Source organism: Panthera uncia, unplaced genomic scaffold (assembly GCF_023721935.1).
Source record: "Panthera uncia isolate 11264 unplaced genomic scaffold, Puncia_PCG_1.0 HiC_scaffold_1102, whole genome shotgun sequence".
In the NCBI taxonomy this organism is placed as follows: domain Eukaryota; kingdom Metazoa; phylum Chordata; class Mammalia; order Carnivora; family Felidae; genus Panthera; species Panthera uncia.
This window is the reverse complement of record NW_026057703.1, coordinates 1-17,121: the sequence shown is the minus strand read 5'-3', so window position 1 is coordinate 17,121 and position 17,121 is coordinate 1. Positions and strand designations below refer to the sequence as shown.

General features: G+C 39.2%; 1 protein-coding gene across 1 annotated transcript; it reads right to left on the bottom strand.

The window, feature by feature from the left end:
* Nucleotides 1–423: 423 nt before the first annotated feature.
* Nucleotides 424–16,266, bottom strand: LOC125916759 (condensin-2 complex subunit D3-like). The gene is made up of 8 exons (XM_049623056.1): nucleotides 16,103–16,266; nucleotides 13,838–13,992; nucleotides 12,194–12,356; nucleotides 3,575–3,759; nucleotides 2,765–2,929; nucleotides 2,595–2,656; nucleotides 2,312–2,399; nucleotides 424–576 (listed from the first exon to the last, which is right to left on the bottom strand). The coding sequence occupies exons 1-8, from the start codon at nucleotides 16,164–16,166 to the stop codon at nucleotides 439–441; spliced, it is 1,020 nt and encodes a 339-aa protein (XP_049479013.1). The 5' UTR covers nucleotides 16,167–16,266; the 3' UTR covers nucleotides 424–438.
* Nucleotides 16,267–17,121: the final 855 nt, after the last annotated feature.

Sequence of the window (17,121 nt, the reverse complement as noted above, 5' to 3'; positions counted from 1 at the left end):
GGAGCCTGTTTCCGATTCTGTGTCTCCCTCTCTCTCTGCCCCTCCCCTGTTCATGCTCTGTCTCTCTCTGTCCCAAAAATAAAAAATAAAAAACGTTGAAAAAAAAAATTAAAAAAAAAAAAAAAAAAACAAACATAAAAGAAGTAACTGTCATTGCTCAGTGCCTGGCCTTACAGGCTGGTGGGAATCAAGCTGGAGGCTGGTGCTAGCCCATGAATTAGATTCTGTATCCCTCAACAAAGCCCCAGTGCAAAGGCTACCAACAGTGACCCAGACCACATGAACCACAGGAGCTCTGAGGTACTTTACTTTGATCCCAAAACCACAACAGGACAGAAATCTGTTAGTTTCCATAGGTGTCAGTAACCTCGGTAATACAGGGCCCAGAAGACTTAAGGGAGAGTGATAAAGAGAGTAAAATGCCAAGCTGTGTGTGCTTCACCTGATGAACTGCACTGCCTGGTTTCTACTGTTGATCACTGGTGATGTAACAGTAAGGGGAGCACGATGGGCTCCTTCGCCTGCTTCTACCATTAATATCACATTTAGCATTTGATGGAAAACACAACCTATAACCTGGAAGAGAAGAAAATTCTATTTAAGGCATGACTGAGAATTCAAGGGCCTCAAAGATAGACATGCAGACCACAGTAAACCATTCCAAGAAGATAAGTCAGATTAACACAGCTTTTGGGTGACCACTGGAAATGTTTCTTGGATAATTACCAAGTATTCAATCAACACATGATGAAAACAGTATGAAAACACTGCTTATAGATAATGACAGGAGTATCATTTAGTTTCTCTCCTCACCCTCTCAAACTGCAGCCCTGAAATTAGGGCAAATAGAGAATTAATTGTCACTTCTAAACGGCAAAAAAATGCTATTGATAATCTCTCACAGAATCTCTTACAGAAACAAGAATACTTTACACTTGAATTTTCCTGAAGTTTACACTGCACCTTCCAACATTTCTCATATAATTTACTCACCTAACCAATTCATTCATTCTGTAAATAAAACATGTACTGAAAACCAAATATGTGGCAGGCATTGTGTTAAGTTCATATGTATTACTAGATTTTACTATATTTGATCTTAAACCTCACAAAAACTGCAGGAGGTAAGCAAGGCATTCCTACTTCATATGTATTATTATTTCCACTTTACACCTAATAAAAGAGATTCCAAAGGTGAACTGCCCAAAGTCAAGTGATTAAAAGTCTGGCTGAACCCGACATTGTCTAACATCAAGTCAATACTTTCACAATTAAAAAAATCCTACATCTTTAGAGGCACTGTGGACCTAAAGGCATAAATTTCCCAATCCAGCTAATCTTTCCAATTTTATCAAGAGCATGGAAATTGAAAACATTCATGTGAGTTCTAACACAGCCATACTTTAAACACAGAAATGATAACGGTATAATAAATGATAAAATATAGCACATTTTCTAAACAACAAGCATTATGTTCCGCATCTGAAGGGCATTCTTTCATTTACTCCTCCTGACACACCTAAGAAGATTGAGGCTTTGGAAAGGCTGAGTACCTCATACAAGAATACACAGCTAGACAGGGTGGAGCCAGAATTGAAACACAGGTGTACAAAACCTGGCCCGAGAGCCTCAAACCTTCTTATTAACCACCATGTAACTCGTCCTAGAAATTATGTGTAGCACAGCCACCAAAAGTCATATGACTTCAGTCTATCACATTTTTGGCATGATCTTGTTTTATTAATGATATACAAGTGTATTAACACCATAATGCTAAAACATCCTTGACTCCAATGTTTAGATAGTGATACTGATAAGGCAGCTCAAAGGGCAAAATCCACATATGAATACTAACCAGGAATGATAACTAGTAATATTTCTGTAGAATTCTCAACTAAAATGATATAAACATTTTAGAAATACTGAAGTGCACATGAAACTTGCCAAGCATTGCCAAGGAAAACTTGAAAATTCCATGACTGTCTAGTCTTTTCAGAACAACCTGGTAACTATTTCTCTAAATATAACACCCTGTTCAGTGTTCTTCCTACCTAATCTACACTGGAACCATTTTTTATGTATGAAACCTAACAATAATTTGCCATGGCCTCCAAGTATTTGAATATCAGTTTGGTTATGAAGAATAGGCAGCAAATAGAAGTGGTGATGCTTTTTATGCTACACATGATACAGAGTCGCGAAAATGACCTAGTTAAAATGGCATCACATCAAATGCTGCCAATGGTTTTCCATTATGATTCAGATTCTTTCAATTCAACTAGGAACTAAATTAAGTCCTTGTCTCCTTTACCTTATCTCCCTCTCCATGAATTGGGGAGCATAGCAAATACAATCCATGATAGGCCAGTTCTGGTATGTACTTTGCTTGGTTAAGGCTTCTAAAGAAAAAGACAGAAGATTAGTTAACGGATATGATTTTATTTGGAATATTCACTAACCCTATAATCAACCACATCCAAATGAATAAACTCTACCTATGTGCCAATTAGGATAAAATAGCATTTATACTTCTGTGAGATCAAAATTTATTACATTACATTTAAATTTCAGCATTGGAAGAATGAGAGCCTCACCTGGCCTGTGTAACATGAAATTCATGAAGAACTGGTTCAAAATTAGTTAATGCAACAAAGACCTAGAAAATAGAACAAAGAAGAGGCCTGATTATTCCTATTCATTAAGTATTAGCCATCATCTCTGCCCTTCTGAGGTTGCCCCAAGGATTTTTGGAATTCTCACTTACTTCTATACAATTCTGTATACACTGTGGCTTTTCTTTCAGGGAAAACTTGGACAGAAGCCGTAAAAAATTCTTCAACAGGTGAAAGATGGCATTTCGAATTTGACAAAGGTCTCGGGCAGAAAAGCAAATACTTTCCTCATCTTCCTGTTCTTCTAGTTCATCCACCTAGATTATAAAGCAGTATATAGGTGACTGCATAGTAATGCCTAACACTTTGTCCAATGGTTTTCAATGTACTCAGATCAAGTCTGTTAAACTCCAGGTGGTTGCTGAGCTTCTGAGGTTATGGGACCCTGATCGGGTCCCTTAACTGCTCTGTTTCCACAGCCAGAACAGTAAATCATTGGACCAGATGACTGTACAGTAGTTTTGAGCTCTGCGTTTTTGTGTCAATGGGAATTCTTATGTTTCTTGGAAGTTTTCTCTACCTAGTCAGCACACAAGAATTTGGAATTAATGTTATTCCATTATGCTCTTATGGACATGAGTCCTTAGTATACTTCAACCATCCTCTCTGATGACAACAGATGATGTGCAAATATACATGTTCAGATATTGTCAAGCATACCTGGGAACAAGGCTGGGGAGAGATTATGGGGAGGCTGGAAAGATGAAAAGGTAGAGATATATATTCTCAGCAGTAAATGAAGCCTGAGAAGCAACTTAAAGTCACACTGGAAACCTGATGATGCTTTAGGATCATTTGGTTATAATCACAATGCTTGAAACCATATTTTAATATAAAGTTAACACTTATATCACAATCATGTGTTCGTACAGATACATTTTATTATTCTACTTACTTCTTACCTCAATATCTTCTTTCCTGGGTGGCTTTCCTCTTTTCCTATTTCCTCTTGGATTAGCCTCAGTGTTCTTAGGCTGTTCTTTCTTTCTTTTCCGATTCAAGTTAGATTCCTGAGGCCAACTCTTCTTTAGAATCTGAATACATTTGTCAAACATCACCTGGTGGAATACTTGATTGGCTACACTGCCTATTCATAAAGAATAAAAGTGGGTTAGATTTGTCTTTTTTTTTTTTTTTTTTAAGTTTACGTATTTGAGAAAGACAGAGAGTGCAAGTGGGGGAAGGGCAGAGAGAGAGGGAGAGAGAGGGAGAGAGAGACAATCCGAAGCAAGCTCCACGCTGCCAGTGCAGAGCCTGACGCGGGCCCCAAACTCTTGAAACCACGTGATCACACATGAACTGAGCCAAAACCAAGAGCTGGATGCTTAACCGATTAAGTCACCCAGGTGTCCCAAAAATAAAAAGAATTTTTAAAAAAGGATGTCATTATGCATTGAATATATGTAGACACTAGTCTGTTTTATAATTTACTACCATGAAATACACACAAATCTATCATAAAAGTTAAAGTTTATCAAAACTTACACACACAACACTTACAGGCTGTATGTGGTGGAATGCATGGTTGAGAGAAATATAAACATAAAAATGCAGTGTTAAGTTATAATGGCATACAGCTACTGTACTACTATCATAATTTTATAGCCACCTCCCATTCATATTGCAATGAGCTTGAATACTGTGGGTACCCACTTAACACCATTTGATGCTAATCATCTCAGTATAAGCAGATTGTCTCTACAGTAAACTGTGTATTGCAGGAAAAAGTGATCTCTTGCAGTTTTTGAGTATTTTTCACTGTGTTTAGTCCAGTGCTGCAAACTGTGAACAACACCATGGAGCCCATATGAAGTGCCACTAGTGAAGTGCTCACAAGAAACAAAGAGAATTCATGACATTACAAGGAGCAGCCTGACTTCGGATTCTGTCTCTCTCCTGCACTGACAGCACAGAGCCTGCTTCGGATTCTCCGTCTCTCTCCCTCTCCGCACCCCCCCTGCTTGTGCTCTCTCTCTTTCTCAAAATAAACATTAAAAAAAAAAAGAAAAGAAAAGAAAGTGCAGCTTTATGTGGGTGTAGGATTGTTATTAGAAAGCTATACCTGTATGATTCAAGAAAAAGCAAAGTCATTATATGACAACTTAAAGCAAAAGGAAGGTGAAGGATCTAAAGTAAGAGAATTTAATGTCAGCAAAGGATGGTTTGATAACTTTAGAAAGAGATTTGGCTTAAAAAAATGTCATGATAACAGGAGAAACAGCTTCCACCAACCAAAAGGCAAGCAGACAAGTTCCCGGACACCTTTAAGAAAATCACTGAGAAGAAAGGACATCTGCCTGAACAAGTTTTTAATGCAGACAAAAGTGCCTGATTCTGGAGAAAAACATCCCAAAGGACATTTATTAGTTGAGGGAGAGAAGCAAACACCAGGATTTAAGGTAGGAAGGGATAGGTTAGCTCTACTGTTTTGTGCAAATGCAGTCAGGTTTATGATCAAGACTGCACTTTTCTATATAGCTGCTAACCCTAGAGCGTTGAAGGGAAAAGATAAACATTAGTTGACAGTCCTTTGGTTGTAAAACAAGAAGGCCTAGATAATGAGAACCCATTTTTTGGATTGGTTCCATTGATGCTTTGTCCCTGAAGTCAGGAAGTACCCTGCCAATAAATGACTGCCTTTTAAAGTTCTTTTGATACTGGACAAAGCCCTTGGCCACCCAGAACCCCATGAGTTCAAGACAAAAGGCAGGGATCTACTTGCCCCCAGACACATCTCTAATACAATCTCTAGATAGGGAGTCATAAAGACTTTTAAGATTCATTACACACGGTACTCCATGGAAAGGACTGTCAACCCTATGGAAGACAATCCTGACAGAGGGCACATCATCGAAGTCTAGAAGGATTACACCACTGAAGATGCCACTGTTGTTATGGAAGAAGCCATGAAAGCCATCCAGCTCCAAACAATAAATTCCTGCTGGAGAAAACTGTGTCCACATTTTGTGTATGACTTCACAGGACTTATGACAGAGCCAATCAAGGAAATCATGAAAGAGACTGTGGATATGGCAAAAAAATGTGTGTGTGTCGGGGGGGGGGGGGGGGGTTCAAGATATAGATCTTGGAGAAATTCAAGAGCTAACAGGCCCAACACCACAGGAATGAACAGAAGATGATGTGCCTCTGAATCAGTGCCAGACAATGAGAAAGAAGACACTAACAGGGGTGCCCGGGTAGCTCCAGTCAGTTAGGTGTCTGACTTTTGATTTCATCTCAGGTCATGATCTCATGGTTCGTGGGATGAAGCCCTGCTTCAGGCTCTGCACCAATAGTGCAGAGCTTACTTGGGATTCTGTCTCTTCCTCTCTCTCTCTCTCTGCCTCTATTCTGCTCATGTTGTCTCTATCAAAATAAATAAACATTAAAAAAAAAAAGTGCCAGAAAACAAATCGATGTTAGACAATCTAGCAGAAGGGTTCTGATCATTTAAGACTGCTTTTCACTCCTTTCTTTTATTACATGGACTCTTCTATGATATGGGCACTGAAACTACAACAAATGATGGATAAAGGATTGGTACCATACAGAAACATTTTTAGAGAAATGAAAAAGCAGAAATTCAGACAAATTACAATGTCTTTCTGTGAAATGACCCTGTGTGTACCTCTCTTTCCACCTCTGAGAGAGCAAGACCAACCCCAGCTCGTTCTCCTCCTCCTCCTCAGCCTACTCAACATGAAGACGACGATGAAGACCTTTCTGATGGTCCACTTCCACTTAATGAATAACAAATAATCATCATGCTGTACAGTCAGTGATCTTATCTGCTGTGCATGTGTTATCTTCGTGTGAACATCTAATAAGTGTATAGCAAGAACTATACAAGGTGTTTCTGTGTTCTCATCATCATTACCTAAGTATTCACGGTGTAGGACACCATGTGCAAGATTTGAGTAGAAGTGGACAGCCTATTCTTACATAGGCATAAGGTGAGTAATATTTAACATAAAATTAACAATATGTTAATTTTCTTACTGTTTTAGAACTTTAGGGGCACCTGGGTGGCTCAGTTGGTTCAGCATCCAACTCTTGATTTTGGTTCAGGTCATGATCTCATGGTTTGGGAGTTTCAGCCCCATGTCAAGCTCCACACTGACAGTGCAGGGCCTGCTTGGGATTCTCTCTCTCCCTCTCTCCCTGCCCCTCTCCTGCTCTCTCGCTCTCTCTCAAAATAAATAAACTTTAAAAAGAACTTTAGTTTCAGGGGAGCCTAGGTGACTCAGTTGGTTAAGCATCCAACTTTTGATCTCAGCTCGTGTCATGATCTCATGGTTCGTGAGTTTGAGTCCTACATTGGGCTAACACACTGTCGGTGCAGAGCCTGCTTGGGATTTGTTCTCTCTCTCTCCGTCCCTCCCCCTGGTCCCCCATGTGCTCTCTCACTCTCTCTCTCAAAATAAATAAACTTAAAAAAAAAAAAAAAAAAAGAACTTTACTTTCAAAGAGTTACATTACCATATAGTATCTCTTTTTCTCTGGTAACTGAAGAAACTGTGTATCAGCCTATCATCACAGGTGTTTTTTTTTTTTAATGTAACAATGTTTCCAATGCAGCATTATGAATACAGCTGTAATACTGTATGCCATAAAAACTTCATAATGATTCATTCATTAGTGTATAGCCTAGGCTCCCATGAACTAATCTTATACTACACTACCATAAAGCAATCATTTTGCTGCTTATCAATGCATGAATCGTTATACCTATAAATAAATATGAATTCCTTTTTCATGTTATCTTTTTATTTTTTTGTCTAATGTTAATAATACCTATAACACCTAAAGTGTTTTGTATCCCATAAGACAACACTGATATAGGTACTCAGAGCAAGACAATTCATCTTGTAAAGAAAGAATGCAAACTTATGGTACCGATACAGTATAGTACTGTAATGTGTTTTCTTTATGATTTTCTTAATAACATTTTCTTTTCTCTAGCTTACTGTAAGAAAACAGTATAAAATAAATACACAATAATATGTGTTAATTGACTGTTTATGTTATTGGTAAGACTTCTGGTCAACAGTAAGCTATTAGTTAAGTTATGGGGAGTCAAGAGTTACACAGGGATTTTTGACTGCGCGAGAGGTCAGTACCCCTAAGCCCTGTAATAACATTTCAGGATAGTCCTCAAATATTTGGAAATTGGATACACTATTAAATAACTCAGAGGTGTAAGGAGAAATCACAAGAAAAATCAGAAAACTGCTTTCGCTTCAATGATAATGAAAACAAATCATCAGAATTTGCAGGGTGCAGATAAAGCTGTACATAGGGAAATTTGCCAGATAAGAGAAGTAAGTGAGAACAAAGATCTAAGCAACCACCTTATGAAATCAGAATAAAAGCAAATTAAACCAAAGTAAGATGGAAGGCAATAAAAGACCAAAATCACTGAAATAAGAAATGGACAAAGAATAGAGTATAATCAATAACATCAAAAGTGGTTCTTTGAAATGATCAATGCAATTAATAAACCTCTATCTACAGGGATGAAAACAACAACAAAAGGAATACAAATTATCAATCAGACATGAAAGAAGACATATCACTACAGATTCTGCAAACAAAAATCTTTCCAAGCAAACTGCATGCCTACATGACTTCATTATTGAATTCTACCAAAAATTTAAGGCAGAAGAACAACCAGTTCTTCACATACCTCCAAAATATAAAAAAGGCAAGAACACTACCCAACTCATTCTATGAGACTGGTATCCTGAAACCCAGGCCAGACAAAGGCATATCAAAAAAAGAATGTCCCTTATGAATACAGATGCAAAATCTTCAATAAAATATTAGCTAACAAAATCTGACAACACATAAAAAGGTTATACACTATCATCAAGGAAATGCAAAACTAGTTTAACATGAAAATCTATCAACATAATACATTCTATTATTGGAATAAAGAACCACAAGACCATCCCACAGATACAAAAAAAGCAAATAATAAAATCTAATATCCTTTCATAATAAAACACTCAACAAACTAGGAACAACAATCTCATAAAGGTGATTCTTACAACAATCACAGCAAATATCATATACTTAAGGACAAAATACTGAAAGTTTTCCTTCTGAGATCAGGAACAAGACAAGATGTCCACCTCCTGACTTCTGCTCAGTACTATACTGGAGGACCTAACCAGGGCCAATTAGGGAAGAAAAAGAAATAAAAGGCACCCAAACTGGAAAAGAAGTAAAATTATGTCTACTTACAAGCAACATGATCTTATATATAGAAAATCTTATTAGTAACAATAAATGAGTTCAGCAAAGTTGCAGGGTATGAGATCAGTAATAAAAAATCAACTGTGGGGCGCCTGGGTGGCGCAGTCAGTTAAGCGTCCGACTTCAGCCAGGTCACGATCTCGCGGTCTGTGAGTTCGAGCCCCGCGTCAGGCTCTGGGCTGATGGCTGGGAGCCTGGAGCCTGTTTCCGATCCTGTGTCTCCCTCTCTCTCTGCCCCTCCCCCGTTCATGCTCTGTCTCTCTCTGTCCCAAAAATAAATAAAAAACGTTGAAAAAAAAAAAATTTAAAAAAATAAAAATAAAAAAAAAAAATCAACTGTACTTTTCTGATTTAAAAAAGGCAGAAGACCTGAATAGACAGTTTTCCAAAAAGGACATACAAATAACCAACAGGCACATGAAAAGAAGTTCAAAAATACTAATCATCAGGGAAATGCAAATTAAAACCACAATGAGATATAACCTCACACCTGCCAGAATGACTAAAATCAAAAAGACAAGAAATGACAAATGTTGGTGAGGATGTGGAGAGAAAGGAATCCTCATGCACTATTGGTGGTAATGTTGGTACAGCCACCATGGAAAGGAAATAGCACAGAAGTTCCTCATAAAATTAAAAATTGACATACCCTACAATCCAGTAATTCCACTACTGGGTATCTACCCAAAGAAAAACACTAAATCAAAAATATAAATGCACCCCTATGTTCACTGCAGCATTATTTACAATAGTCAAGACATGGAAGGAATCTAAGATTCCATCAATAGATGAATGGATAAAGAAGATGTGAGATGGAAGTAATGGAATACTACTCAGCTATAAAAAAGAATGAAATCTTGCCTTTTGCAACAACACACATGGACCTAGAGGGTATGTGCTACATGAAATAAGTCAGACAACGGGGAGCCTGGGTGGCTCAGTGGGTTAAGTGTCTGACTTCGGCTTAGGTCATGAACTCGTGGTCTGTGAGTTTGAGACCCGGGTTGGGCTCTGTGCTGACAGCTTGGAGCCTGGAGCCTGCTTCAGATTCTGTGTCTCCCTCTCTCTCTGCCCTTCCCTGCTCACACTGTCTCTGTCTCTCAAAAATCAATAAATGTTAAAAACAAAAAAATAAAAAAGAAATGTCAGACAAATATCGTATGATTTCACATATAAGTGAAAACTAAACACAAAACAAACAAAAAAAGCTGAAACAACCCATAAACACAGAAAACAAACTGGTAGTTGGTAAAGGGGAGAGGGGTTGGGAGATGGGCAAAATGGGTGAGGGGAAGTGGAAGGTACAGGCTTCCAGTTACAGAATGAGTAAGTTATGGGGATAAAATGCACAGCACAGGGAATATACTCAATGGTATTGTGACACCATTGAGTGGTGACAGATGATAGCCTCACTTATGGTGAGCATAGCATAAGGTAGACTTTTCATACAGACTTATCCAAACACTATATTGTACACATGAAATTAACATAACATTGTATATTGACTATACTTAAATAATAAATAAGTAGATAAATTGTACTTCTACACACTACCAGTAAACAATCTGAAAATGAAATTGAGAAAACAATTTCATCTACAATAGCACGGGAAAGAATAAAATACTTAGGTATAAGTTTAACCAAGTAAGTGTACGTTGATAAGTATAAAATGTCATTGAAACAAATTAGAGAAGACCTAAATGGAAAGACATCCTGTGTTCATGGATCAGAAGACGTAATGTTGTTAAGATGGCAATACTCCCCAAATTGATCTATAAATTCAGTGCAGTAACTATCAAAATCGTAGAAACCTTTTTTTGGGCAGAAATTGACATGTAACTCCTACAATTCACATGGAAATAAAAGGGACCCAGAATAACCAAAACATCTTGAAAAAGAACACACTATGATTAAAAATTAAGTATCAACAGCATCCCAACCATAATCTGGAAACATTTAAAAACAGAAGGTAATTAGCAAAAACACTCTCTGGAAAGATGCAAGTAGCCAATAATGAACAACACTCTTTGCTTTGGCATAAATCTCAACCTTAATCAGAAGGATCTGCATCTAGCAAGGGAAGAGAAGAGTAAAACTGGGTTCCTAAAATCACCACTCTTCTGTGAGACAACTCAGTTCCAACTGAGATATTGCTTAGCAACTAAAGTCTTTAGGAACTTATTTCAAAAGTCATGATTGGGAGCTTTAACAATAATATAAATTAATGTTCAAGGCTTTATATGTCTTTTTACCAATTCCCAATCACATGGAATAAATCCTTAACATTCATTACAAATGAACTTGTGTAAACTATGACAAGCAGCATAAATGCTGACTAATCTTGTGATTTTCTTGTCTATATGAACTTTAGGTTCTCCAGCCACATCTCCCTCTGTTCCAGCCTCTCTTACCTTAGGTTTGGGGTGTGTAGAAGGGACTCCTTTATTGCGCACAGGAGGAACAGCCACCTGAGCGCTCTGACAATAAGGGAAGTAGAACAGTGCTCATAAATAGACTCCTTTCCTGTGCTTTCCTTCATCAAGCATTACTAGCTATTCTCATGTTTTCTTTATTAGAATGGTTTTAACCTATTTTTCCATATCTGCATAGGAGAGAGATATATATATAACACAATGACTCTCCAGCAGTCTTTCTCAGTCTGGACGGGGAGTCAGGAGATGAGTGGGTGGTATCAGGTTTTTATACTAGATGGTGGTGGGTGGAAATGGAGCTCTTATAGCTTGGAAACAAACCCCTTCAGCCTTATCCCTCTGATATTAATCGTATTAGGTTATAGACACAGCATATTACAAAACAAACACACTTAAAGAAACGAGGCTTGGGGCGCCTGGGTGGCTCAGTCGGTTGAGTGTCTGACTTCGGCTCAGGTCATGATCTCACAGCTCGTGAGTTCGAGCCCCACGTCAGGCTCTTTGCTGACAGCTCAGAGCCTGGAGCCTGCTTCTGTTTCTGTGTCTCCCTCTCTCTCTGCCCCTAACCCACTTGCATTCTGTCTTTGTCTCTCTCAAAAATAAATAAACACTAAAAAAAAAAATTTAAAGAAACAAAGGAAACACATTTCTTGAACACCTATAACAAGCCATGTTTTTCACAGACTCATTGTATTTAATTTTTAGAACGACTCTATAAGATGGGTTGCCCCTGCCTCATTTTATAAGTGAGAAAAAGAAATACAAGAGTTCAAAACAATGTAGAAATTTAAAACAAAAATATATTTATCTTATGATCAAATATCTACATACCTGGTACTTCCAGCAGCAGAAAATAAAGCCCAGCAGCATGAAGGCCATACTGTCGATATTGCACACTGACACTTTTCTTATGGACTGTTTGAACAAAGTGATAGAACAATGCCACCAGTGCCCTGTGAGAAATACTGTTTTCAATGAAGAAGGCCCATATGCTCTGTGGGGAGGGAGAAACATAAAAGCCAATAATTAGAGAAATTGGAAAATCTCCTATTATTTAATTTTTGCAAGTATTTAGTACCTTATTTTAAAAAAAAAAAAAAAGACCAACCTGGCTCCTAATTCTAAACGTTTGCTATCTTCTAAGGGATTGAAAAAAAATTAAAATGTAGTATTCAAAATTATAAAAATAAATAAGTATATAAGAAATTTAAATAATTAGATATCAAAACAATTTGGGGATAGGTTTGAAGCATATATATTTCTGAAATTATCATAGCCAAAAACTATAGTAAGACCTTTAGGACACCCTATATTTGTGTTTACTCAAAGAAGTTACCCATCCAGCTATATTAAATGTACTCAAAATCATTTATCGCTCTAATTACTAAATGAAGAAATTAGAGCCGTTTACTTAAATGTAAATCTCTATGGGCAATGGGAACAGGAAAAGAAATACCTGAAAGTTTCTCCCTCAGCAGATTTCATAAGTAGCCAAGGTGAGAAAGGAAATATACCCTAGACTATAAACCACTATTTTATTAATTGTATCGTGGTTCCATGTTTTGCCAATTAAACACATGATAAGGAAACGGGTTATTTCTATAAACCAAACAGCAGGGAACTAAATGATTTATCCTAGAGTACCTTGAAAAAACCACAGGCCCACGGAAGTTCAAGCAATCAGACCCTATACTTGCTGTTCCCCTGAAGACAGGGAAAATGGCAAGTAATGCCTTGGCTTAGCTACACTAGTTAGCATGTGCCACTTTTACAGAAGAGCCCATTTAAAATCCTGTCAGTACTCTGCATTCTTTCACCATGAAACTTCTGGAAGAAATCACCTCCTACCTTTATAGTAGTTACCTCCTCATTCCTAATGCCACTTCAGCTCCACCCCACTTCCCTGTAACTGTGACCTTACAGGTCACCAAGGATGATCCAATCACCTCTGAGGGGTGACTGTGCCTGCCCATGACCTCTGCAGCACGTGGTACCTGGCCACTTCCTGGTCTTCATATCAACACTCCCCACACTCTGACTGTGCACCTATAGGTCACCCTCAACCAGCTTTTTTAAACTTGTCCTGTCCTCTTCTCTTCCTCCCTGACCTCATGCATTGTTGCACTTCATCCATCACCTTGACTCAGAATTGAGAGGACTCTATCTATTTTATTAAATCTTCACTTCTTTCCTAGTCTTCCAATTCACATTTCCAGTGACCCATTACATCTCTCTAAGAATTTCCTAACAGAATCTCGCATTTCAAAGCCTAAATCTGAATTTCCCCACTTGACTTAGCTATTAGCTACTAGGATTTTCTAACAGATGAACCACATTCTTTATGCTATTCTTACCATACTCCTTATGAACTGTATACTAAAAAGGCTAAGCTTCAGATTAGATTAGACTTTCATCTTCCACTTCTAACACCTAAAGATGGCTGGTTCGATTTTTTTTTTTTTTTTTTTTTTTTACCTCTGTAGATCCATGTTCTTCAGTAGCAAAGGGAAAAACACTTTCATATAGTTTTATAAATGCATTCAATCCAGACTCTATGATTTCTGCTTCTATGCTGGGATCCAAAGGTTCGGTCTCTGTAAAATCCAGTTCCCACACTGTGTCCACCCATTCTAGTGGGAAAATGCAATGAAATCAATAGTTTTTCTATCACAAGTAAAACACCAATCATTTTAGACACCAGGCACGTTCAAAAACAAAAAAGGAACTAGTCATAATTCACCAGAATTATACAATAGAAGTGTAGCATAATTAAACGAAAGCAGAAAAGGTTAAAACATCTTTTTTAAATCAGAACTGACAGCTGCTAAAAGATTGGTCATCTTCTGAAATTATCAAGAAGGAACACACATTTTAGATATGACAGCCTTATGGAATGACACATCAAAACACTAATGATATGGCTACCCCATAAGTTCATTCTGGAGACAGGTTAATAAAAGAATGCCTCAGATGTCCCTGTGTGAACTCTTGCAATCAAGTTAATAAACCCAAATAAAGCATATAAGCACAAAGGGGCATGTGAAACAACTGACGGTTTACCACAATTTAATTATTCATTCACTCTTTCCTAATCATTCTCCTAACAAATACGGTCTTCTTCCTAAAAACGTTCTATCTTTTCCTGTCTCTTTCTTTCATATATTCTCCCATTTATTTTATATGCATATTTTTAAACATATACCAGTATTTTTACTTCATTTCTGGATTACACCTACCCAAGTCTCAATGAAAAAAGAAAAGATCTGGTGTCAGGAAATAAAAAAATTCAGGGGAGCCTTGGTGGCTCAGTCAGTTGAGTGTCCAACTCAGGTCATGATCTCACAGTTCGTGAGTCTGAGTACATCAGGCTGCTCACTGCTGTCAGCACAAAACCTGCTTTGGATCCTCTGTGCCCCTCTCTCTCTACCCCTTCCCTGTACTCTCTCTCTCAAAAAAATTTTTTTTTCAATAAATGATAGCGACTATTATTATTTTTACGATGGATCAGTGTTAAAACAGTAACAGGTACGTAAAACACTACACAGCATAACAGAAAATATTATGGGAGAGGTGGGAAGGATGACAGAGGTGGGAAGAATGATTCTGCTTCAATTGGACCTAAATGTGGGAGTTTACCAGGGAAAGAAATGCAAAAAAAATGCATCCCAGACAGAGGGAACTAAGAGAAAGAAAGTATAACCTGTTTAAAAATGAACAAAATAGTTATAGCACTCAGTCTTCGTGTGAAGGGGGAGAGTCATTATTAGTATTCAGCAGTTACTATGTGCCAGGTATTAATCTTCACAAAACTGTGAGGTGGATATTATTTTAATCCTCATTTGACATGTAAGGAAACTAAGGCTTCGCAAGGTTAAGCGTCTTGCCCAGTGATACAGAGATCGTAAGCTATGGAACCAATCCCACCCATTATTTTGACTCAAAAGGTTAAGCTCTTAGAAAAGAACACTGCAGTGAATGGTGAAAGCTCTTACAGGGTATGCCAAAGATTTGGTATTTATTTAACAAATAGAAGGGTAACATTAAAGGTTTAAAGACCTGACAGGGTGACGATGGTGTTTTCAAAAGTGACCCCAGAAGAGATGCGGGGAATGGGCTGGAAGAGTTAGCATGAGAAAGCTGCTTGGATAATTCAATTGCATAGGTTGCCCATAATAAGGGCTTGCTGATGGACAGCAGCATCAGGAAAAGGAGCAAGGAGAGACATCTCTGAGGGGAGGACAACCGGTGGTTGTAAGCATGAAAGATGAAGGAAGAATGTTATGACTCCCAGGTTTGTGGATTGGCTGCTACCATTAGCTGGCTTCAGGAATCCCAGTTTCACGCATGTGACGTTTGAGGTGCCTGTGAGACATCCATTTAAACCAACGAACATGAACTTCAGGAAGTAAGTCTGAACGAAGAAATAGATTTGCTATGTAAAACCACAAAAATGGATGAGGCTGTCGGTGAAGATTTGCAGAATAAGCAAGGCCGAGAAAACATGCAAAAGAACTAAAAAACCAGACAATATAAGCCCCCCCCCCCTTTTTTCGTTCCTTTACTAGGTTGAGCCCCTATTCAAGAGCTGGCTCGCCAATGCCCTAGAGTGCACAGACCTGGAGATCCCAGAGTCTGCCAAGAGGAGGGCCCCACCCCCACCCCAAGCCCGGGCAGAGGAGCACCGCGGTGGCAAAGCACCACAGTTCGGCCTCCCCGAGACTCACGGCCTCGTTTTCTCACCAGGGCTGAGATCCAACGGGCACCAGGGCTGCAGGCCACTCCCAAGGCCCGGCAGCGCCACCATTATCTCCCAAGAACCGGCTAGCCACCACGGTGGTCAACTTTCAAAGCTCGCTCCCGCGCGCGCTCCAAGACGTTCCTGCGGACCAATCACAACGTGGTGGAATTTCCCACCGACTAATCATAGTGCTCAGCAGTTTCCACTCTATTAACCAATGAACAAGGTCTTCTACCGCATGCGCAAAGAATGGGGCGGATAAGGGACTGTAGATTGAACCAAGGTTCCACGGGGTGATTTTTTAGGTTTCCCTTTAAGTTAGGGGGCGGGGGCCAATAATTAAGTTAAAGCTTAATAGAGTTTTTCTCGCCTTATATTTTTTAATGGGACGACTCTTTAAAGAGAATTTAAGACAGGAACCTTCGTGTATTAAATGTCACCTTTGCCCCCCATCAAGCGACATTTCCCGTGAGTGTCAAAGGGCTACCTTTACCCTGTCAGACAGCGATCGAACGTTGTATATATTCGAATGTGGATGGTAGCCTAACGTTTATCGAACTAAAACAATAAAGGAAAACAAACAAACAAAAAAGCACTCAGAAAGTGTATCTCCAGTTCTTTTAATTCTACGGGATGTCTGGCCCCAAATTCTGGCAAAACGCCGTAACTGCCATGTCAACTAAGGGAAAGGCCGGCCGCCCTTTCTACCACTGCACATGCGCAGTGAGCACACCTTCCGGCAGCCGGGTGGTGAAAGCTACAGAGGCGGAGGCGAGCGCATGCGCGCGGTGTCTTCAGCGCGTCCAGGCTGGAGACTGCGCCCCCCTCTGCACCTCCGCCCGAAGCTGCCGAAGCACCTCGGTGCGTTGCACCTCCAGAGGCCAGGGCTGGCTATCTGTGCTGCTCAGCCCCGCACCCCACCCGGTGGGCGGCTGTGGCCACGCACGCCAGGGATCTGCACTGCCCCCCTCCAATTGCATTGACCGCCCTCGCCCCTCACTGCCGCCGGCGGCTCGGGCTC

Coding starts and splice junctions, on each gene's coding strand:
- LOC125916759 (XM_049623056.1), bottom strand. CDS start 16,166: ATGGTGGCGCTGCCGGGCCTTGGGAGTGGCCTGCAGCCCTGGTGCCCG. Junction 3,760..12,193: donor TCTGCTGCTGGAAGTACCAG/GTATGTAGATAT, acceptor CTTTATGAATAG/GCAGTGTAGCCAATCAAGTA. Junction 577..2,311: donor TTCATGGAGAGGGAGATAAG/GTAAAGGAGACA, acceptor CTTCTCTTCCAG/GTTATAGGTTGTGTTTTCCA.